The 24195-nt window shown below is 41.2% G+C and overlaps 1 protein-coding gene across 5 annotated transcripts in view; it reads left to right on the forward strand.

The window, feature by feature from the left end:
* The window catches only part of RABGAP1L (RAB GTPase activating protein 1 like), a 542116-nt gene that overhangs the window by 492082 nt on the left and 25839 nt on the right, over positions 1-24195 (forward strand). Inside the window, exon 1 of one of the 5 annotated variants that reach the window (XM_039484976.1) lies at positions 4312-5199. The exons of 3 other annotated variants lie outside the window; for them this stretch is intronic. In XM_039484976.1, the coding sequence (XP_039340910.1) occupies positions 5089-5199 (111 nt within the window). In that variant the 5' untranslated portion in view covers positions 4312-5088. Of the gene's footprint in view, positions 1-4311; positions 5200-24195 lie in introns of those variants that run through there. One more of the 5 variants, XM_039484973.1, reaches the window with a different exon arrangement.

Raw genomic sequence — 24195 nt, forward strand, 5'->3', positions numbered from 1 at the left:
ACATTAAGAGCTAGATTTTTTTTTTGTCCACTCCTTTGGCTTCTTAATTGCCAGTTATCCTCTTGGGGTAAAGAGCAGGGTAGACCTTTAATGTGGGATAAACAAGCTTTCTCTTCTAATCAGCTGTTTTCCACTTTAATGGCTGCATTTGAAACAAATCTTACCTTTTATTACATGGTGGGAAGTTAAGAAAGGGGTATGATAGTACCATTGTTCATCCTGTATTGGTTGAAAAACTATGCAAAAATCTCTTAAGCACGGCCAAGTAGCACTTCAAGTGCTATACAAACAGGTTTGAATTTAATTATCTGAAGTCTGTTATGTTAATGAATCTGGGAAGTTCATATGAAATCCAGCTTGGAGTGACTGAAGGAAACTCTAAACTCTGCTTCATAAAAGGAGTGGCTGCAGTGAATGCTTAGCAAAAATCTGGAGAAGGCCCTTGCTCAGCATACATAACTCTTTTCGGTGATGGTCGAGCCATGTTGGTCTCAGGATATTAGAGAGGTGAGGTGGGTGATGAAAGAGACACGCTCTCTAGCTGCACTCTCTTTCAAGTCTCTCAACAACAGAAGTTACCTCACCCACCTTGTCTCTCTAATAATGCTTTTCAGTCATTCAGTGGAAAGGTCCCTTGTCATATAGCAATAAGACGTTGCTGGAGGTAGGGTGGGAGGGAATCTTATCCGGTGAATAAGCAGAATTTTGCTGCATAAAGGCAAATGTTATGCAAAATTCAGAAATATTCCATTCATATTTTCTTTTCCTCCAAATGTGTAAAAGCCCAGCAAATGTGATTCAGGTCAGTTATATTAGCTAGTGTAGTCTTGTGCTGCTGTCCTAGCCATCTGCTGGCTGGCTAAGATTGCCCTCCTGCCTCCCCATGACCACCTGGTTGAAATACAAATGACACAGGAAAACTGCTTTACCACTTCCTTGATGACTGCTTCTGCAATACTTGTGTGATGTTATGCAAAGCAGCAGCATTTGTTACAAAGGAGGGGGAAGAACGTGAGGCAGCTCTAGTCTGCACATAGTTTTTACATCATGTGTCTGATATGTTATTCATCAAAGGAGTGCTTAAAAATCTTTGTTGCTGAGGGGCTCGGTATTCAAGATCAGAAAACACGTGGGCAGACCGGAAGAGATTGTGATCTGTTTCTGTAGAAAAGGCATATCCCCTCTTCCCAGTTTCAGTGAAATGATAATCTGGGCCATGTCTTGATAGGCAGACAGGTTGTGTTTTTAATTGTGTTAGCTCAGTCGGATTATTTTAACATGACTGAAAAGCCCTGTTAAGGTGCAGGTGCTAGCCATGTTTCAACCTGGGCTCTTCCTGGGCTACAACCCAGCCAGTCAACACAACTTGCCTGCATTCTAACAGGACTTTTCAGTCACATCAGGCTAACTCGACTGAGCTCACGTGGTTGAAGAAATACCCGTTTAAGTCAGTGAACTGTTCTGCTGTAAAATGAGAGGTTTCAGAGTAGCAGCCGTGTTAGTCTGTATCCACAAAAAAGAACAGGAGTACTTGTGGCACCTTAGAGACTAACAAATTTATTTGAGCATAAGCTTTCATGGGCTACAGCCCACTTCATCGGATGCATGCAGTGGAAAATACAGTAGGAAGATATATATATACACAGAGAACATGAAACAATGGGTGTTACCAGACACACTCTAACGAGAGTGATCAGTTAAGGTGAGCTATCACCTGCAGGGCTTACAGGCAGCCTCCCAACCTGAAGCAAATACCAGCAACCACAGACCACACAACAAAAACACTAACCCAGGAACCTATCCTTGCAACAAAGCCCGTTGCAAACTCTGTCCACATATCTATTCAGGGGACACCATCATAGGACCTAATCACATCAGCCACACTATCAGAGACTCGTTCACCTGCACATCTACCAATATGATATATGCCATCGTGTGCCAGTAATGTCCCTCTGCCATCTACATTGGCCAAACCGGACAGTCTCTACATAAAAGAATAAATGGACACAAATCAGACGTCAAGAATTATAACATTCAAAAACCAGTTGGAGAACACTTCAATCTCCCTGGTCACTCGATTACAGACCTAAAAGTCGCAACATTACAACAAAAAAACTTCAAAACCAGACTCCAACGAGAGACTGCTGAATTGGAATTAATTTGCAAAATGGACACCATTAAATTAGGCTTGAATAAAGACTGGGAGTGTATGGGTCATTATACAAAGTAAAACTATTTCCCCATGTTTATTCTCCCCCCACCCCCACGTTCCTCACAACTTCTTGTCAACTGCTGCAAATGGACCATTTTGCGTACCACTACAAAAAGTTTTTTTTCTCTCCTGCTGGTAATAGCTCACCTTAACTGATCACTCTCATTAGAGTGTGTATGGTAACACCCATTGTTTCATGTTCTCTGTGTGTATAATATATATATATATATATATATATATATATATATATATATATATATATATATATATATATATATATATATATATATATATAATCTTCCTACTGTATTTTCCACTGCATGCATCCGATGAAGTGGGCTGTAGCCCACCAAAGCTTATGCTCAAATAAATTTGTTAGTCTCTAAGGTGCCACAAGTACTCCTGTTCTTTTTGTAAAATGAGAGTAAAATCTGGCCCATAATCTCTGACCAGCAAAAAGTTAACTAGAAGGATTTAATGATCTGAGCTGGGTATTATTTTGCATATCTGCATTCTCTACCCCCTACCTTTGTTGTAGAATTAAGTTGTGCTCTCACTAATGCAGGAATGGTTGTTGTTGTACTGTGTGCTCGCTCCCTCGGTACATACATGACTGTTCAAATGTAATTTCAGTCCCTGTTTGCAGCCTCTGAACAGCTGCCAGCAAGGAGTGTGGAATTATGGGAAGTTTCTTTCTTCACCACCTACAACAGGTGTCTTTGTCAGCACACCTCATATACAGATACTATCTGCAAACACTGAGTCACCATGACTGAGAGAAATGTGAATGCAGGAAGAACTGCTTTCAGTGCCAGCAAGTGTTGCTATAAGAAAAACCTGAAGCCATGAAGCAGAAGAGAACATACGTAAAGAAGTTCCCAGTACAATTTACAGCACTTCGGAAAATATAAGAAGATTTTAGAATACAAGGTATGAGCTATCTGCTGGACTCCTTGATACACAAATTGTTTACTGGATATCACTCTAATTTTTTAATCTGAATTACCTCTACTGAGGGAAACAAGTACAAGAAATATTATAAGACAACCTCATCTAAACAAAGCAGAAATATACAGCACAAAAGCTGCATTGCAGATAAATTTCAAGTGAAAATATTTTTCTTTCTCCTGCAAGGGTTAAACATGATCAGAAACTGTCTTAATCTCAAGGATTTCACCTCAAGCGCCTCATTTTTGTTTGCCATAAGCCTATTAGAACACTCTTCTGTTTCCTAGCAATAACATGTAATTTTTTTCCTCCCCTATTTAAGCAAAAGAGATGTTGGTTTTTAATCCTGAACACTACAGCTGTCGCTCAAGTTTCCTATTCAAATGCAAATAGCACGTGGTGCTATTTAAATACGCATGTAATCTTTGAAAGATACTTCAAGAAAAACAGGAAAAAGAGAAGAGCAACGTTGATCTTATCCTGTTTGTTCTGGAAAGCAAGCGTGTGACAATATGCTACTGGCAATTCGGACTGGAAATCTCTGTAAGGTTTGCAGTATCCAGCATTCACTCTGATTTGGGAAAAACACCCAACTGAATCCATTTACATTTCTTGCACAGGTCGGAGTTTTCATTGCTGGAACAACATGTTACCAGAGAGGGTAAAAAATGTAATAGATGGGGCTAAATAGAAGCACAGCCGATATAATTTTAGTGTGTGTTCATTTGGCAGTGATTACTTTTCCTTGTAAAACTGAGCTTAAAGGAGTTTTTCTCATAGGATGTGTTTTATTTCTTTAAAACAATTCATACTTTTCTGTAGAACTGTATTTTAATTTATAGTTTGATGACTTTCAATTTCTTTATCATTTTCCAAACTATTTTTTTTCTGTTTTGGCAGTTTTTCTTTGTCATATGGATGTTTAAACAAATGATTTGACAAGACTGATTCTCCGGGAAGCAACCAACAGGGCTACTGTACACTGTCTGTCTGAGACCCTATCACTTTTGTAATTAAAAGCAATAGAAGTCCTGAATATTTCATGCTAAGGACAATCAAGCCTGGGAAAAATAATGTGGATTTCTATTGGTTTTCTTTTGCTTGAAAATGTATATTTCCTTTTTAGAGTATAGATAGTTTAGATAAAAGAATCTTGATTTTTTCATCATATTCTTCTCTTTTTGAGGTGACCGTTTTACTCTCTGGGTTACAAAAGGAAACTAACATCTGTTCAATCTCCACCATAGCTGGGACTCTTTCTTGCTTGTAATTTGATATCGTTGCTGTAGCAGCCCTACTTATGCTTTAATTTTAGTACAAGTTTTCCAAAAAACCCTAAATGACACAAACAACCACCTAAAACTGTGCAGAAGAAAGTGACTACTTTTTCAAGTATTTCCGAGGACAGATTTATAAACTTGTGAAAAATTCCATGGAGGGCATACAAGAGGTCATTTATACACTCCTTTCCTTTGAATCTGCAGAATAAGCATAAAACAAGAATTCAGTAGAAAACCAAACTCCCCCAACAAGAAGAATCATCTGCCTGTGGATAAATATTGGACTTAAAGAGTGAATCATTACAAAGAACTTTGGGATGAACAGAGAGAATTAAATAGTTTCCTAGGATTTGAGAAAACTTCAGTAAATTACTTTTCTGCTTTCTCTGACAATGTGAGCAGGCGTTTATAATACACATTTCCTGTAAAGATAAGAGGACCCCCGCCCCACACACACACCTCAAGAAACAAACTACATACAGGAGCTGCTTTGGTTGGCTGGGGTTTTTCTTGTGATACTCCACCCACTCTAGCTTCTTCAGGTGGGTGTGGGCGACCATCACCCACAAAGAACTGAGATAAAGTTCATTGTTGGATAGTGAACCTGCTGCTGCTGCTGCTGCTAAGGGCTGGGAGCTTGCTGACAAAATGATGGAAGAAATCTCCATAGTGGTGGCCTACAATTCCCATATTTTTAGCCAGCTGCATGATGAAGATTTTCTGGCCAGTCTGGTGGCAATCAGCAAACCCAAATCTGTGGTAGGTGTTGCTGTTGTGATTGTGAACTCTTGTTCACAGGTTGTTGATCCTTTTACTGTAACATGTGATGGTTATATTCCTACAGTAGAGGAGCCCTTTCATTGAAAGCAATACAGTTCTTAAAAAATATATAAATCTCTCTGTGATTTGTTCATATGTACTGAGAAATAGCATACATAGTAATAATAATGATAATAGTAATTTGCAGTAAGAATTTCAACGTTCATATTGAGTTAATGTCTTTCTCAGAGACTGAGGTGAAGAGAGGAGGAAGTGCTCAGTAAAAAAGCTAGTTTTGTGGTGTGTATAATATATACGTTTTTTGTGTAATTTTGATTTGAACTTTTATGGTTCTCAAGTGTTTTGAGCTCTCTGAAAGAAGTAAAAATGAGACTGGAACTAATTCCAAAGTATTTTTCTCCTAAAAACAGAGCAAGTGCTAAATAACCTCAACACTTCTAGCATGTCCGTTAAAGACTCAAAGCCAGATTCTCAGCTGGTGTAAACCAACATAGTTCCTGTGAATCTGAGCTGTGAATTTGGCCCACATGATGGTTCATAGACTTCACACTCATTTTATAGGAGTTGTTCTTATATATCCTATTTTAAAATCAATATAGCATCTATGCAAACTTTTTATTTAAATTCAGCACCAAATTACTATTCTAAAGCATATTAGAGACCTGTATGTACATTATATGCATAGTATGGTCATGATTCTGCATTGGGATCTGTTATTGTGGATATGTGGGGTACCACTGAAGTTAACAGCTTTGTCTTCAATACCAACAAAAAAAATAAAAATAAAAGGCGCGATAAGTCAAGCATTAGCTATCCTGCTGTAAAATCTTAGTCCAGACAAGATACAGGGAGCTTTTACTGTGCTGTAATTAGGTGAACTCAACTGCTGGTTGGAGGTATAGGGTTGACCTCACCTAGCTTTGTCAAAGTAAAAGCCCTCTGCACCTTGTCTCCTCTAGGATTTTCAAAGAATGCCCAAAGTTGAGCTCCCAATTCCACATTTTTTAGAGTCAGATTCTGTGAATGACTTCATGCAAGGGTCTGTCGGCATTGAGTCATTGGTGAGATCAAGGGTTTAGAAAATACAAACCTGATTTTTCAGAAGTGCTGAGCTTAACTTTTTATTGACAGGTGCAGATGCTAAGCATCACTAAACATCATGCTTCTTATCTAGGAGCCTATGTTTAGGCACCCTGTTTGCAATTTTTGGTCACTGTGTGTATACTATCTGTGTAAGTAAGTATCAGAGGGAGAGAATTTATTTAGGTAACAGGGCCTGGATTCCTCCAGATGTGGCAGATCTATAATCTTCATAAGAGGAAAAATATGCCATATCCATGTATTTTAAAAATACATTAAATTCACGACTACTTTAGTTTCCCTCCCCACCAGTGGAAATTGCAATTTATGTGCAAATGACCTCTCTTCATTACACCTGATTAGGACTCCAAAGCTAAGGCAGTTTCCTTAGATTTTGTCCAGTCACATTCATTCTGGTGCCATTTTTCTTCCTTGCCATTAGGTCTTGTCTAGACTAAGATTTAAGATATGTTGAAACATATTAGCTAACATTAGGGTGACCAGATGCCCCGATTTTATAGGGACAGTTCCTATATTTAGGGCTTTGTCTTATATAGGCACTTATTTCTCCCCCCACGCCCCAACCCGTCCTGATTTTTCACACTTGCTATCTGATCACCCTAGTTCAATGGCTCTCAACCTTTCCAGACTACTGTGCCCCTTTCAAGAGTCTGATTTCTCTTGTGTACCCCCAAGTTTCACCTCACTTAAAAACTACTTGCTTACAAAATCAGACGTAAAAATACAAAAGTGTCACAGCACACTAGTACTGAAAAATTGCTGACTTTCTCATTTTTACCATATAATTGTAAAATAAATCAATTGGAATATAAATAGCGTACTAACATTTCAGTGTAGTGTATAGAGAGTATAAACTAGTCATTGTCTGTATGGAATTTTAGTTTGTACTGACTTTGCTAGGGGTTTTTATGTAGCCTGTTGTAAAACTAGGTATATATCTAGATGAATTGATGTACCCTCTGGAAGACCTCTGTGTACCCCGAGGGGTAAGTGTACCCCTGGTCGAGAACCACTGCCCTAGCTAACATGTTTGAAAAGTCTACTGTCAACAAGACACTTCATTCTTTAACATGTGCTAAGCTTGGTTGAGTAAAAGCCAAAGCACCTCCTAAGCTTTCACATGACCAGCTTAGCACGTTACAGGCTGTGTGCCTTGTCTACACTGGGCTTTTAAAATGTGTTAGCTAACATGTTCTAACTGAACACCATTCAATCTTAGTCTAGACAAAGCCCTCCTCCCTGTCTTAGGCAATTGCTATAACAGCAACTGTCTTCCTGATCAACAACACAGAATAAGATCTTTCTCTAAGGACTAGACTACCCTGGCAATGCTAAAGCGCTGCAGCGCTTTAATGTGCCTTGTGTGGTTGCAGCCACCTCCATGAGGGACGCGGCTCCCAGCGCTGGGGCACGGTCTACACTGGTGCTTTACAGTGCTGCAACTTGCTGCGCTAAGGGGTATGTTTTTTTTCAAACCCCTGAGCGAGAAAGTTGCAGCGCTGTTAATTGCTAGTGTAGACAAGCCTAAGACAGCTAGCACTGCTGTAAATTGGCTAGCAGAAGCACCGTTAGAGCAGTTGGTTGTCATGTGCATAGCTATACTTGGGTTCTCAAACTCTGTCATGCTCTTGAGTTTCACCAGCCCAGAACCAAGAATATTTTCCTGAGTGCTGAATTGCTTCCATGCTAGTAGGCTATTTCTCACGAATCATTTAGATAAAATTTTTGTGGTAAGAAACACTGCATCTGAGCCCAAGCCTACAGTTTAATTACTTGGGAAGTTTCGCTTACATGGATCTAGCAATTGCATCCATGCTTTGTACAGATTCAGAGAAGTTCAGAGACAACACCTTGTGCACAGTTTAGTCTGGATTTTCTACAACATTTGTTCCCCTTGCCAGATGTGAGTCACTAGTGCTGAGTGAAGAATTGATGTAGAGGAGGAATTGATGTCAGACATTCTGAGTTACAGCCTTGACTGATTCTACCACTTTCTCTCTCTGTATGATGAAATAACACTGTGGTCACTTTTTTTTTGCTCATCTGTGAAATGGAAATAGTACCTCGCAGTATATTGCGATCTTTGGATGAAATACACTGTAGAAGGACAAAGTATTATTATCACTATATTATTTATTTTAACATAACAGAACATACGTGCTTATCAAGTGTACAGGGTTTGGTTCTGAAGCACAGGTTGCTGCATGTGTTTCAGCACACTGGCCAAATCCTTAGCTGCAGGTTTTCATCTCTGCTATTAGTGGAGGGACTGCAAAATGCAGACACTTGACACTTCTGAAGTTGGTTAATTTTTAGTCATGTCAGGCTCCATTTTGATGATATAAGGCAAAGACAGTAAATTGCGAGTATTTCTGCTAGTGATTTCAATCAGCCTTAAAATACATTTAACTGTCTCATATTGGACTGAACAGCACGTGATTTTGGGATGAAGTTAAATAGCAAATCCTGTTGAGTCTGCTTTGGTCACTTGTACCAGATAGCCCCACAAGACGGGTTTGCTACATTGAACAAGATTCTGCAGAAGTGGTTTGTAGGGATTTGACTTTGGAAATGGTTACAAGTTTGTTTGCTTCTAAACTAACTTACCATTTAAAAGAAAGCAACATTAAATTCTTCTACTGTCAGACATAACAATTTACCTGTGGAGTTAATTGTACCCCTCCGTGGGAGTAAGGTTCCTCTTACAGTTTCGTCTGCTTCTTCCTCTTTAATGCCAGGCTTTGCCTTTGCACAGAAGTGACCAGGTGTTCTGGCTCAGACTGCTGCTTGCCCACCGCCCCCATAGCCTGTCCCCAGGTGCAGATCCCTGGACTTCTCATGAGCCCTCTCCAGGGAAAAGGAAGAGTGCTGCTGTGAAGGTGGTTTATCCCCCATTCCATGTAGGGAGGGGGAAGGTCAATGGAGGGAGAAATCCCAAAGTTACAAACTAACCCAATGTGGTTTATCTGAACTCCAGTGCCTCACAAAGCTTCCAGCAAAGGTTTCTTCTGTGACTTCCTTCCCCTTTCCAGTCTCACTTTTGGATTGGGGTAAAGTACATCAGATTATGAGTTTCTAGTGTTGGCATCTTGCATGACTTTATCACGAGACTAGCGATACTTGGTGATTTTCTTAAAGCGCCAGCTTCAGGATTCATGCAATTACATGAGAATTTCAGCTTTCTTTTTTTTTTTTTTCTCCCAGAGAGAACTTGTGGAGAAAAGCTTGAAAACATGAACTTTAAAGCTCCAGCATTGGAAAGCAAATAAAAAGATTCCAAAATACATTATTTTTTTAAATCTCATGATATTTTAAGACAATCTCATGATTTTGAAGGCCTGAGTCATGATTTTTGAATGTGCAGGGTTGGCAGAACTAGTTTCATTCTAATTCCTCTTGTTCAATAAGTCCTCCCGTAAGTGTGTGACATGCAGGAGTACTAGTAAGACAGTCATCTGACATGGGTCAGGGTCACAAAAGGTTAATGCCAAGTAAAAATAACAAACACAGACTTTTGCTATAGGTCCCAGTGCCAAAATATACAGGAGGGAATCAGCCTAGCCTTTGAGTTGCCAAATTAGCATAAGACTATGGGGCCACAGACTGTTGTCTAAGGCCAGCTTTACTTAACCTTCTGGTGCTGTTGAGTTCTAATCACTGTAACAGTAAGGATCTTGCATGAGCCTTCCGCAAGAGGGGAAACCACGCCCCCACTACCATTCAGTTTCAGCTATTTCCCAGCTCACATCCATTTCAGCCACAGTTTCCACAGAAAACGGAACAACTTTTCTTTTGCCTCAGAAAAATACTAGTGAGTTAAGTGGGATTACAGTACTTATCGTATAAAGAAATCTCTCTAAGACATTGGCAATGTCTTACTGTGTGTTTGTACAGCACCTAACACACTGAGGTCCAGCCATAGGTTCTGGAACCAGAGATGCTGGGAGTACTGCCGTACCCCCTGGCTTGAAGTGGTTTCCATTATATACACGTTTGGTTCAATGGATCTCAGCCACCCCACTATAAAAATTGTTCCAGCGTCTCCGGGTCCAGCTTCTAATTGGGACCTTTGGGCAGTCCCACAATACAAATAATAAATAACTGACTACACAAAGTGCCAAATACGTGGAAGATTTCAGATAAGCTCTTCTTAAATTACATTCCAAAACCATCACTATGAGAGCAATACTTCTGTTTGTTTTTCATGCTGAAAGTTTATCATATATTGTAAATAACATATTTTACTATACTGCAGTTACATAGCTATTATTACCGTGTAGTAAATTAAAAAGAGGTTTATGGGCCTGATTTTCCACTTGTGTAGTCACACTTGTGCAAAGTGAGTGTAAAATGCTATTGTTAAGATGTAGTAGTGTTTTATACCTGTTTTGCACTGGTGTAAATACCTACGGCAGGTGCAAGGCAATGGAGAATCAGTTGCATAGGTTGCTAAATAAAAAGATATGAGGAAAAGAGCAAAATATTTTGAGCAAACAACAAGCATAAGGCTGGAATGCATCTCTTTCTTTTAATTCAGTGTCATTAAAGGGGAAAGATGACTATTTGGAACCATTGTGCACTTAATATTCTGAATTTGACAGAAACAAATCAAAGTTGGTCATTGTGCAGGTTGTACCAGAACTGAGTGGTTTTACTCTAGGGAATTTTAATTCTCAGTTTAGCTGCAGAAAACTTGGATCAAAGAGGTTTAACTGGTATAATCCAATGTAATCCAGTGTTCTTACACCCAGAGTGTGTAAGAATAATGGTGCTGTGGCATTACAGGGCTCAGCTTTTTCTGCCAGTATATTTTGTATGTGCAGCAACCTAAGTAAAACTGATTTGTGAATAAATCACATGGAACTAAAATTTACACTAATCAGGTTATAGCCAACATTTTGGGGTACCTACTGCAGATCAAGTTCGAGGACAGCCACACCAAGTGAGGGAGTTAGCCTGTTACAGATGGGGTGAATATACATCCCAGTTAGGTGGGTGTCCTGGTATTGAGACCTGTTTTGTTGAAATTGGGACTTTCATTCTGAATTTAGTGAAGTCCCATAATATTTAGTCATCTGTGTTGGCCTGTCTCCTATACGTATAGCTGCTATGTTGTGGGCCTTAGCTCATTTGTAAAGTTGCTCTGCAAAGGAAAAATGTTGATTGTGCCCTTTTTATTCTTCTTTCATTCCTTCTCCCCGCACCCATCACCAAAAAAAAATTTTTTTCCAGCCTTTTTTTTAATATTAGCAGTATCAAGAGTGTCAAGGTTTATCTCCACTGTGGCGGTGGTGGTTGTTTTCTGAGACCTTCTAGGAGGACTAGAAAAATGGAGTGGGAGTTTTCTGAAGGGGAAGGTTATTGAAATTTTTAGAGCGCTTCTCTCCCAGGTGCTTTTCATGAGCTTGTGTTAAACTGGTGTTTTTAAAAAAACAAACAAACAAAAAAAAAAGTTCTGTTTCTCTCTGTCCCCCCATCTTCTCCCCACTCCCTGGCCACCCAATTGCTCAGAATTTAATCTTCTGACTTCTGTGATTTCATAAACCAATCACCCTCCCTCTGTTTCTTAAACACACCCTATGACAGACTTCACCTAATCTCTTTAACTGCCAAGACTCTTCTCCAGAGTGCAAACTCCTTGACCCAATCCTGACCTTTCCATCCACCAAATACTTCCCTGTTACCATCTCCCATGATGGTCTCCAACATACCACATAGGCTATGTCTACACTTTGGAATTTTCCTAGTAATTCCATTAGTACTGACAGCTGTTCTGGGATGAGCCCTCATTTGGACAAGGCTCCAGTGGCTTCCCTTTTAGTTAAGGATTGATTGATGTACATTAGGGCTCCCACAGTTCGTACTGGGATTTTATTTATTTTAAGACCTTGTCTGCACACAAAAATTGCACTCCTTTAACTTAAAGTGGTACAGTCCCCCTAGTGTGGACACAGTTATACAGTACTGGTATAACTCCTGTATGAAAAGACTGTAATAGTTACACTGGTCCAAAAACTGTGTAGACCTGGCTTTAAATACCCCAATGTAGACAAAGCCTAAAAGAAGCAAACATAGGCCTCATGTTTTCTTTGTTCTCTATTTGTTCTTTCTCAATTATCTACTCCTGGAGAGGCCACAGCGATGTGTGAGGTAGATACTTCATCTGAGAGATTCTGTTAAACATTCACAAATATATTCACATGTTACTTGCACCCTCTGAATCCACCTGTGACAAGGGAGGCCTTGTATTTATTTGTTGGATAGATTTCAGGGGAATAATTAACCTATCCACTGGAGGCTGGTTAGATTATTTGGTTTGAGTAAGGTGCTAATGTTGTATTTACATATACTATTTTACGTTCATTGTGATGCCAGTGTTCTTAACCATGTAACCATGATGACACAACACTTTTCCCTTAACAGCATCACAAAGAACAGAACGTCAACTGCACAGAGAGAACCTGTGAAATTTAGATCCTTTTGTTATGTACAGAGGCCTCAAGCCTATAATGAACTCTACCACGCACAAACCCATTGACTTCAGTGGGGTTCTCTGAGCGTAGGGGTGTGCCTGTATGGAGCTAATTAAAGGATTGGGGCCAAAGTCACTGGATGCTATAGAAAGACTTCAGCTTATTTCGTTGTTCAGTAGCTTACCTTTTTATTTCAGAGTCTTTGAAAGTGAAAATATTTTCACTTATTATGATTTCTTTGGCTATTTATTTATTTTTTTAATTGAGTAACTGTTGCTCATGAAAGGTACTGTACTGACAGCCTCTGGGATTAAACAGTCTAAACACAATTCCTTTCCCTTCTCAAATTAATCATATTTAGATTCTTTTCTGATTTCCATTTATCTAGAGAAACTGGTATAGCATACACAGTGGCAGTGCAGATCATGCCATGTGCACTGCCAGTGCCTCAACCCTAATGTGAAGATCTCTAAGGGCCAAAGGGGGAGTTAATTCTCCAGCAACCATTCAGTTCTTGGCCTCTCTCCTGGGACTGACAACAAGGAAATAATTGTGATGCAGACACCTGTCTAGTAAAATTTTCAGAAATGTTTGCATGTGCATGTATATTTAATGCCAGTCATGGAACTGGGAAATAGTGGATAAGCATATGTTTTCCATACTACTCACGTACATGTAGGTGGTAAATAGTGTGACAGTTGCCAGTGTATATTTTGCTTTCACCACTGACTTACCTGTGAACTCTGTGGTAAAGTGGACCTCGATTCTCTCTGGCCCTATGTTTTATGGCTCTGAGAGGCTGAATTCTGTAGCAGGGTGGAAATTCTGAGGCATATTTAAGTAAATGAAAAAAACCTACTGAATTAAATATGGAAGGGAATAATCACTATATCATTCTTTATTTTTTTACATAAAATTTGATTTAGTTTATGCTGCCTCAAATTTTTAATGTTTAAAGCAGGTTTTTGCTATTATGTATTCTTAAAACACTGTACAAACTGTCAGAGGTGAAGCAATTGCTTTTGTCAGCTGGGTGCGGGACAGTTGGGACTTTTAGTACTTGGAAAAGCAAAGGAGTCTACTTAACTTTTGGGCACCCAAGAAGTTGAGCCTTTTGGCAGTGGGGTAGAAATGCATCTCCCTTTGCCTTCTTCCTCATTGGAAGTAACCTGAAATGTACAGGGAGGAACTTGACTTCCTCATTCCCCATCACAGCAGTAACTTACCCCACTCCCTCCTGCCCTGATATATACCACTGCCTCCAGTATCTATAGATAAGCACATTAGCTTGCTGATTCTGATGTTTCTTTTAAATGCTCTATAGTGAAATAGCTGGTTTACAGAGGTAAATTCATCTTCCTACTCCCTTGTTTATACATCCAAGGATTGCATTAGCCCTTTTTGCCACAGCATCACACTGGGAGCTCATGTTGAGTTTCTTGTCCACTATGACCTCTAAATCCTTTTCAGAGTCACAGCTTTCCAGAATACAATCCCCTGCTCTGTCGGTGTGGCCGGCCTGCATTCCTTGTTCCCAGAGGTATATCTTTGCATTTGGCTGTATTAAAATGCATTTTGTTTAAATTGGCCCAGCTTACCAAGTAGTCCAGTATCAGAGGGGTAGCCGTGTTAGTCTGGTTCTGTAAAAGCAGCAAAGAATCCTGTGGCACCTTATAGACTAACAGACGTTTTGCAGCATGAGCTTTCGTGGGTGAATACCCACTTCTTCGGATGCAAGTAGTCCAGGTCACTCTGTATGCCTGCCCTATCCTCATCATTATTTACCTTTCCATCAATTTTCGTGTCATCTGCAAATTTTATCTTTACTCCCAGATCGTTGATGAAAATATTAAATAGCATCAGATCTAGTACCGATCCTGGTGGAACCCCACTAGACATCCCAACTCGCTGATCAACAACTCCTTTTTTAGGTTTGTCAGTTAGCCAGTTCTTAATCAGTGTATCTTATGCTTTATTAATATTGTATAGTGCTAATTTTTAATCAAAATGTAATGTGGTACAAAATCAAAATATATTATATCAACCAAAAATTGTAACCTCCTCAAAGAATGAAATCAGGTTTGTTTGATGAGACCTATTTTCCATAATACTGCATTGGCTGCCATTAATTATATTCCTGTCCTTTAATTTTTTATCCGTTGAACCCTATGTCAGCTTTTGCATTATTTTGCCAAGGATTGATATCTGGCTAACTTTCCTATAGTTACCTGGGTCATTCCACTTGCCCTTTATGAATCTTGGCACAAGATTAGTACTCTTCTAGTCTTCTGGAATGTCCAAGATTTATTAAAAATGAACACCAGTGGGACAGATGTCCTCAGCCAAGTCTTTTAGGACTCTTGGTTCAAGTTATCTGGGCCTTCTGATTTAAAAATGTTTATCCCTTTGTAGATAGTGTTTAACTCTTTAATTACTAGTGGACTGGAAAGTACTTCATCATTCTCTTGTGATATGAGTACATCATCCTACTCATTTCCAAATACAGAACATAAATATTTACTGAATATTTCTGCCTTTTCTATGTCATTAATAAAAATGTTACCATCTCCATCAAGTACAGGGCCTATGCTGTTGCTAAGAATTCTTTTATTCCTAATAAACTTTAAAAAATCCTTCTTCTTGTCCTTAGCTCTGCAAGCCTGGATTTTTCCTTGATATTGTTAGCTTCCGTTATCAATTTTCTACACTTAATAACTTCCAATTTATATTGATTGCCATCTATTTCCCCTTTTTTCCTTTTGTTATATATATATATTTTATTTCTTAATGCTGCCTTCACTTCACCACTAACCAGGATAGGCGTTTAGCCAACGCTGTCCTCTTTCCTGGTTCTGGATTTGTGGCTTTTTGGCCATCTAATGAACTCTTCTTAAGAACTTCCAGTTTTCATTCACTTTTTTCGGTCTACAATTTCCTCCCACTCAATTTCACTCATAATTTTCCTCAACTTTGGGAAATTAGCCCTTTTGAAGTACCCAAGTGAGAGAGAGAGAGAGAGAGAGAGAGAGTGTGTGTGTGTGTGTGTGTGTGTGTGTGTGTGTGTGTGTGTGTATATATATATTACTAGTTGGGACTGTCCTGTTTGCCCATATTGAATGTAATCAGGTCATGATCCCTGGTTCCTAGGCAACCACCAACTTCCAGTCCAGTGATGAATTAATCCTTGTGTATCATAATGAAGTCCAAAATAGTACTTTGTGTTGGGTGCTATGCCTTTTATGTTAGAAAATGATCATCCATAATTTTTAGAAGCGCTAATGATGTTTCACTGATGGCTACATGAGACCTCCAGCATATGTCTCTCAAACTAAAGTCTCCTGTAGGAGCAGCATTTTTCTTTCTGTGCGTTACAGGGTGCTTGGAAGATGAAACATGCTTCACTGCTGTAAGCACTAAGTATGTTTTGCATAAATAAGACAATAACAAATGCAAGCTTCACTTCTCTGTTTGTTAGCTAAAAACCACCAACTTTGGAGGGATTTTCATAAGAAAATGAATTAGCTAGGATGACAAAAACAAGCTTATCTGAAACCAGTTTCCAGTGGAAAAAGCAATAAAACTTTTTATAGAAGCCTGACTTCTCCCTAACTGGTGGATGGAACAAAATGTAAACGCTCACCTATCAAGGTGAAAATCTGAGTTAAAAATAATGTTCTCATTTAGCCCTCAGTTTTATGATACCGTTTTCACTCATTCTGAATCCATATATTGCAAAAAGTTTTATCACGTTGCTAATCAGTATGGAGGTTGAACAGTGCTTCAGGTTTTTTTAATCCTTGCTCTTCAATTTGTGCTTTCGTGCCTCATTCACTGCACATCATTGATCCAATCTGGATCTATTTGCTCTGCTCCCCTAGCCAGAAGATGCAGGAAGGGATACAGCTGGTATCTTCCATAGAGAACATCACTGTGAATTCTCCTCTGGCACCTGCTATCCACAAACCCAGGCATTCGGTTCACAAATTGTCTGTCCATCTGTGGTGCTTATAGCCTCCTTTACCGGAATATCTGAACACCTACTGGGCTTTAATGTTTGTGTGCTCATAACCCCACTGTGAGGCAGGGAAGTGATATTACTGCCATGTTACAGAGGGGGAACTGAGGTACAGAGAGACTAAGTGACTTGCCCAAGGTCACATAAGAAGTCTGGTGGAGCAAGGACTTGAACTTGGGTTTCCCAAGTCCTAGGTTAATGCCGTAACCACTAAATCTCCCTCATGTCAAGAACTGTGGTTTTCAATAGCCTTTTCTGTGCGATCTGTAGACCACAAGCCATGTATTATGGCTTGTATCATTCAAAGGCATCTGCTTATCCAGTCTGCTGGGCAGATGGTTTTCACCAAACTAATTGCAGGTTTCACAAGATGCACTCAGTTGATTGCTTGTTAGCTGAAAGCTGTTGGCTGTGCTAAATATGTTTAATGTGGAGTGTTTACAGCTTTTGCAATCTAGATGTCACTGAACCTGGTTACGGGCCCATTGTTAATAGGATAGTGGCTGCATACACACTGTGCCCACAAGTTGTAAGATGATAAAATTAATTTGCATTGGTTTTACATACTGGAAGTAAGAGGTTGGGAAGTTAACCCTCACTCGGTTTAGTTGTGGTCTCTTGGCTTCAGGGATTTTTTTCCCCTTCCTAGCATGATTCAAAAACATTGTGGAAGGTATTTTCCTAATTTTCTAGCATTCTTGCTCTTTTCTGTGTTTGCTCTGACTACCAATTGCAAAATCAACTTTTTCTTTTCCAACCAGTGCTTCTGCCCTGGTGCTGTGAGAAATTAACAGGCACACCAGCTCCGCCATGGTAAAGTGAATAGGATCCAGAATTTGCTGAGTCGGCCAATTCTCCTATCACATATGTTAGCTGCAACACCACTGGCCTCAGTTTTACACTCCCCTGCAATCCCTTCAAGGACTCTGAACGGTTGTGAAGGGGATTGGAAAGCCAGTTTAACCGGTTATCTAGGAATACCTAGCACAGGGTTGTTTACTGTGCAGAGTGGGGCTGGCCCTGTGCAGCTCCCGGCATGGGGTGTGTCTGTCTGTCTGTCTGGAGAGGAAAGGAGATGGCTGGAGAACTCTGGCTATTCTTTGGGAAGCTGTTGTAAGTTAGAGGTCCTTGGGACTGTCTCCTTCTCCTGGGTTCAGCACTGTATTTAACTCACATGTTACAGCACAGCTTCCTCCTCCCTGTGTACTGTGACAGTTCTGCCGTGCTCTCCTAGCCCCCAGCTGCCCTCCTTCTCATTGCACTGACTAGCAGAAGGATGAGTGGAACAGGAGAAGCTGGGAGAAGAAAGCCCCAGCTCCTTTGGACAGTATATATTGCCCTCCTCCTTTTCTTCTGAAGAATTGACGGGTCTGTCAGCAGAGCCAGCAGTGCTGTTCTCTAGTTAGCCCTGAGTGATCCTTTTACTGGAACCCATTTCTTTAGTTTAGAGCCAAATTCTGAGTCCCACGCAGAGCCTGCATAAACCAGCTTGGAGCCAAGGTACAGAGTAGTAGTGTTACCACGATATGGCCACTATGGCAGTCTCCAAGTTGGAGTAGTGGCTGCAGCCTACAATGTAACATGCCTTTTGTATTCAATATTTGGCCAGTGGACCTGCAGTGTTGGTGGGACCTACTGACAACTCCCCTCACCGACCCCTGCATTACCATGGGTAGAGCTACCATACAGCAGTGCTCTGTGGCATACAGTGTGACAGCCTCCCTCTGCAGTGTCTCTGTGTTTTTTCTCCCCATGCAGAGTGTAGCAGAACCCCAGCAATTCCACTCCTTTGTGAGCCTTGTGAACTTGCCGAGGGAGCAATCGCAGCTCCTGCATAACATTCCCTAAGACTTTTCACTGACTTGGGCCTGGGGGGAAATTGAGTCAGAAGTGCCGGTGTCGGCAGCATTATGATGGTAGGAGATGCTTTCCTGCCCACACAGCTACTGCCGCTCATTGGAAGTGGTTTAATTATGTCAATAGGAGAGCTCTCTCCCATCAGCATAGAGCGGCTACACAAGCTGCATCGGTACAGCTATGCCACCATAAGCTCGCTAATGTAGACATGGTCTAAACTTTAAAAGTGAGAGACATCCCTCATACTGAGTTTAAGTGTGATGCTACAATCACATAAGATAAACGGGAGCAACAGCAGCAATTCAAATATATGTAAACATGACCTTTACAAAAATTAAAACGTGGCAGTGGATTGATATGAACCAATGGACAAACCTGATGATGGTGCAACCGCAGTTATCCGCAACTCTGTTATCCTGAACAGGATCCTGTCCCCAGTGCCTAAACAAAGTGACATTTCCCCTAATTATCTGATCTTACGCCATGTTCCCCAGGATAAACTTACTTAGATTATACAATCTTGGAGAAAGGAACCTTGTTTGGAATGTTGGTCCTGGCCTTCCTTAAATGATAGATAATAAAAATATTCTTTTCACCTGCTACTTAACTATCTCACATGGGTATTCTGAGGCCTAATTAATAAAATCCTTAGCTGAAAGGGCTATAGAAATGCACATGCCATTGACCGCTGGCTTTAGGTATATGGAAATGTTTTGTAAGGATTAACCCCCAACATTAGAAGTGTCCAAAGCATCTCATGCCACTGGCTCTGGAGACTGCCATCTGGAATCAGGATAACTCATCACTGTACAGTAGAATATTTTCAAAATGTCTCTCTGGAATTCCATGTGTTCCTCTTTCTAGTCTAATTAGAACCTATGCATTTAGATAATGAATTGATGATCCTGTTGTTAGCATAAAATAAAAACTGACCCAAACTTCAGCCCAACCAGTTTTTCTTGGCTTCCAGTTAGGGTTTGAATGGGGTGGTTCATCTGCAGATTCCTTATTCATGAAATCTATGCATACAACATGAAAAATAAGGTGATTTGTTAAAAATTAAAAAAAAAAAAGTTCTCTCACTGAAATGAAAGAATATTAGTAGGTGTGATTGCTAAGACTGCCTTGCTGCTATAAGAGGAGAATCTGTGTAAACTCCTCCTTTCTGGAATACTAAATGGAGCTTCATGCTACATGTAAAGGAGCCTTTTCATATAGGTTTACACAAAACAGTTGGGCTTATGCAGCAGGAAGCTTTAACGGAATGTCCCCCTGCTGATAGTGTAGAAGGTAGAATAGCATGAGGCACTCAGATTTCATAGTGATGCATGCTGTGCAAGAACCTGAATAGACTAGATTAGAGTATCAGCATAATTGATTCACCTCTATCCTTCACTATGCGGAGGTTGTTAAACAGAGCAACAAGCACTGTTCTTCTTCAAGTGCTTGCTCATGTCCACTCCATATTAGGTGTGTGTGCTTGCCACATGCACCGGTGCCGGAAGTTTTCCCCTCAGCAGTATCCGTAGGGGACTGGCTCTGGTGTCCTCTGGAGTGGTGCCCACATCATGCGGTATAAGGGGTGCCACCAGCTCCCCCTACCCTCAGTTCCTTCTTGCCGCCATTGACAGTGCTGGAACGTCTGCTGTTTCGACTAGCATTGATTCCATCTCTGATCTTGCAAACTTTGAAATCCTGTAAAATAGTTATACGTAGTTAGTAGTTTTCTTAGTTACCCTTAATAGTATTCTCAAACTCTTTGTTAGTCCTGAACGGGACCCAGCTTGGGGTCGGGGCATGCCCCGGTCCCCAAGCTTTAAGCTTTAAACCCTGTGATCACTGCAAACAGCCTATGCCCATCAGCAATCCCCATACCAGCTGTCTAAAGTGCTTACGCAAAGGGCACATAAGTGACAAGTGCCATATCTGCAAGTCCTTCAAACCTAGGACGAAGAAGGAGTGCAATATCCATCTAAGAGTGCTCCTAATCGAGTCGGCACTCCGGCACCGGAGTAGAGGACCGACTCCACACCAAGCACCACAGCCTCCATGCACAGTGTTCCCCCAGCAACATATATGAGCCATGCAGAGGGCCTTGGTGTTGTACCAAACCTTTTAAAAAATCAACTCAAGTCTTCATCGCTACAGCAGATAGGATGAAAGGTCGCCCAGTGTCCTCACAGAGGATTTCTAATTGGATTACCTCGTGCATACGGACCTGTTTCAACCTGGCAGGGGTTCCACCGCCACCGCTGATTGTCAGATCCCACTTGACACGAGCACAGGTGTCTTTGGTGGCCTTCCTGGTGCACATCCCTATCCAGGACATCTGTAGAGCCGCAACGTGGTCCTCTGTTCACAGGTTTACTGCTCAGTATGCCATCGTTCAGCAGTCCAGAGATGATGCTGGGTTCAGCAGAGCTGTGTTGCAATCTACACGTCTGTGAACTCCTACCCACCTCCAGGGGTACTGCTTTGGAGTCACCTAATATGGAATGGACATGAGCAAGCACTCAAAGAAGAAAAGACAGTTACCTTTTCCGTAACTGGTGTTCTTTGAGATGTGTTGCTCATGTCCATTCCATGACCCACCCTCCTTCCCTACTGTCGGAGTTTCTGGCAAGAAGGAACTGAGGGTGGGGGGAGCTGGCACCCCTTATATCGCACCATGTAGGTGCCACTCCAGAGGGTACCAGAGCCAGTTCCCTATGGATACTGCTGAGGGAAAGACTTCCAGCACCAGTGCATGTGGCAAACACACACACCTAATATGGGATGGACATAAACTACACATCTCGAAGAACACCAGTTATAGAAAAGGTAACTGTCTTTTTTTGTGCTATGACCTGGCCTGAAGCCAGACTGTGAAGCATATTGCTGAAGGTGAGGTTCTGTTGGAAACTGCTCTCTGCCACCTCCTTGATAATCTTGCCTGAGAAAGAGAGGTAGGAGACTAGTCAATAGTTAGGTTGTTGGCATCCAATGTTGGATTTTTTTAGAATGCATGTTTCAGGGCGCTTGGTAGAGGGAAGCATTCTCTCTGAGGGAAGCATTGTCTGTAGTTTGATCTCAAGACTACTATAAAGCAGCATGGTCTCTGAGCCACCAGTGAGCTGTTCTCAAGACAGTGACAAAAGGAGAAATGCGGAATTTCTCTACCTCTGTCCCAGTTGTTGTTCCAACCTGTGAATTTTCCATGTGCACAGGCTACTTGTTATGATCTCCATATTTCTTCTTTAACAGTGAGTCAGAAGTTTTTCACTATAAACCTTAACTTTATCCAATAAAAATTAAATGTTGCCAGTTCAAATGTGCCCTTTTTCTCCCATGGGGACTTTATGCATGTGATTAAATTGAATCTCTCTGGAGAATTAAATTCTTCGGATTGCCTTGCATGGTATCATGTCTGGTATATTAGTCCTCTGGATTAGATTTCTTGTAGATTACAAGAAGGATTAATCTTATTTTGAATCTAATCCACTATGACAAATATCTCAAGGTACTGTTAGAGCCCTCTTAGAAATCTTATTGTTATTGAAAGGACAATTCAGTGATCTGCATCAATGATTACACAATGCAGTGAAGCTTTAAGACAGTTTCACTGTAAATTTGACTATTACATTCAAGCGTTAAATAAGTTTAATCAGCTGTTTGAATGGAGCTGTATTATCCTTCCTTGGCCCTAGTTTGGCTGAATACATTCTTTTTAATACAGGATATTAACTGGAAGAAACTGGTACAATAACTTGTAATACAAGCCAAAACACTACATATGATCTTAATTCGTTTTCACTACTCTGTATTCTGAGTATTGGTTAGGAATTTAGTCTAAACCTTCTGGTCCTCAGCTGACATACTTCAATAAGCCAAACATTTACTATTAGGTATTGTTAGACTGTAAGTGTAGAAAGTTAAGCATTCATTCATCTAAAAAATCATTAGATTGTGGTGGCATCTTGACTTTGAAGTAATTTAATTTCTCCCCCTAATCTTGAAATACCAAGTAGGGTTGCCAACCCTCACAGTTTCGCTGGGAGTCTCCCGGAATTGAACTGTATCTCCCAGAGGCTACTGAAGCCAAATTGAGAGATTTTAGGCTGCTAAAAGTCAGGCGGCGCAGCGGGGCTAAGGCAGGCTCCCTGCCTGTCCTGGTCCCACGCCCTTTCCGGAAGCAGCCAGCACGTCCCTGCGGCCCCTGGGGGTGGGAGGGGCAGGGTGTCTCCGCATGCTGCTCAGAGTGCTGACTCCATAGCTTCCATTGGCCAGGAACTGTGGCCAATGGGAGCTGCAGGGGCTGCCTGGCTCCCCTCCAGGGGCCACAGGGCTGTGCTGGCTGCTTCCAGGAGTGGCATGGGGCCAGGGCAGGCAGGGAGCCTGCCTTAGCCCTGCTGTGCTGCCACCTGAGGTAAGCACCCAAACTCCTTCCCAGAGCCCGCACCCCTCCTGCACCAACCCCTTGCCCCAGCCCTGAGCCCCCTACTACATCCAAACTCCCTCGCAGAGCTTGCACCCATCACCCTCTCCCACACCCTAATCCCCAGCCCTGAGCTCCCTCCAGCACCCAAGCTCCTTCCCAGAGCTTGTATCCCTCACCCTCTCTGGCATCCCAACCCCCTGCCCCAGGCTCAGCCCAGAGCCCCCTCCCACACTCCGAACTCCTTGGCCCCAGCCTACAGTCCACACCCCAACTCCCTGCCCTAACCCCATGAAAGTGAACGAGGGTGAGGGAGAGCAAGCAACAGAGGGAGGGGGGATGAAGTGGTGGGGTGGGGCCTCAAGGAAGGGGCGGGGCAAGGATGTTTGGGTTTGTGTGATTAGACATTTGACAACCCTAATACCAAGGAAAAGACAAACAAGTGGAGCTGAAAACTTTAATCGCCTACTTCAAAGAAAGTGAGAGGAAAATATTAAATGTTTGGTTTATTTTCCATATAGAAACCACAGAGAGCGGTAGAAGAGTGCAGAAATAAATCTAACGGAATATAGAAGTTAGCAAATTGAGTTGGCTATTCAGTTATTAGTGTATATGAAGCAGTATATAGAAAGGTGGGTCTATGGTTAAAGGAAGACCACTAATAAACAACAGGTAAAGAATGAAAATACTCTTCTTAACATGGTCTAGTGGTTAGAGCTGCAGATTAGGAATTGGGAATTCTATTTCTGGCTCAGCCACTTGCTCACTTTGAAGCCATGGCAGGTCACATAGCATCTTTTTGCCTTAGTTTCCCTATCTATAAAATGAGCATAACAAACTCACATAGAACTGAGGCCTAATGACTGTTTGTAAAGCATTCTGAGATCTTTGGAGAAAAGGGGATGTAGATCTGGAATTCATTAATACAGCAGGATCGGTCTGGATTGTCCATAAATTACTAAAACTATTGTTGGATGAATGAAAACTCTCCAGAAGTTGAGTGGATACTGATCCCTTTTTGTCCTGGCCACCCACAGCTCGTAGAGAGCAGTGTGCTGCCATGCCTGAGACTCCTCCTCAAAGAGGGTGACCTTATAGCAGTTGTAGATCTTTTT

This window comes from Mauremys reevesii, linkage group 8, assembly GCF_016161935.1.
Source record: "Mauremys reevesii isolate NIE-2019 linkage group 8, ASM1616193v1, whole genome shotgun sequence".
Classification (NCBI taxonomy): domain Eukaryota; kingdom Metazoa; phylum Chordata; order Testudines; family Geoemydidae; genus Mauremys; species Mauremys reevesii.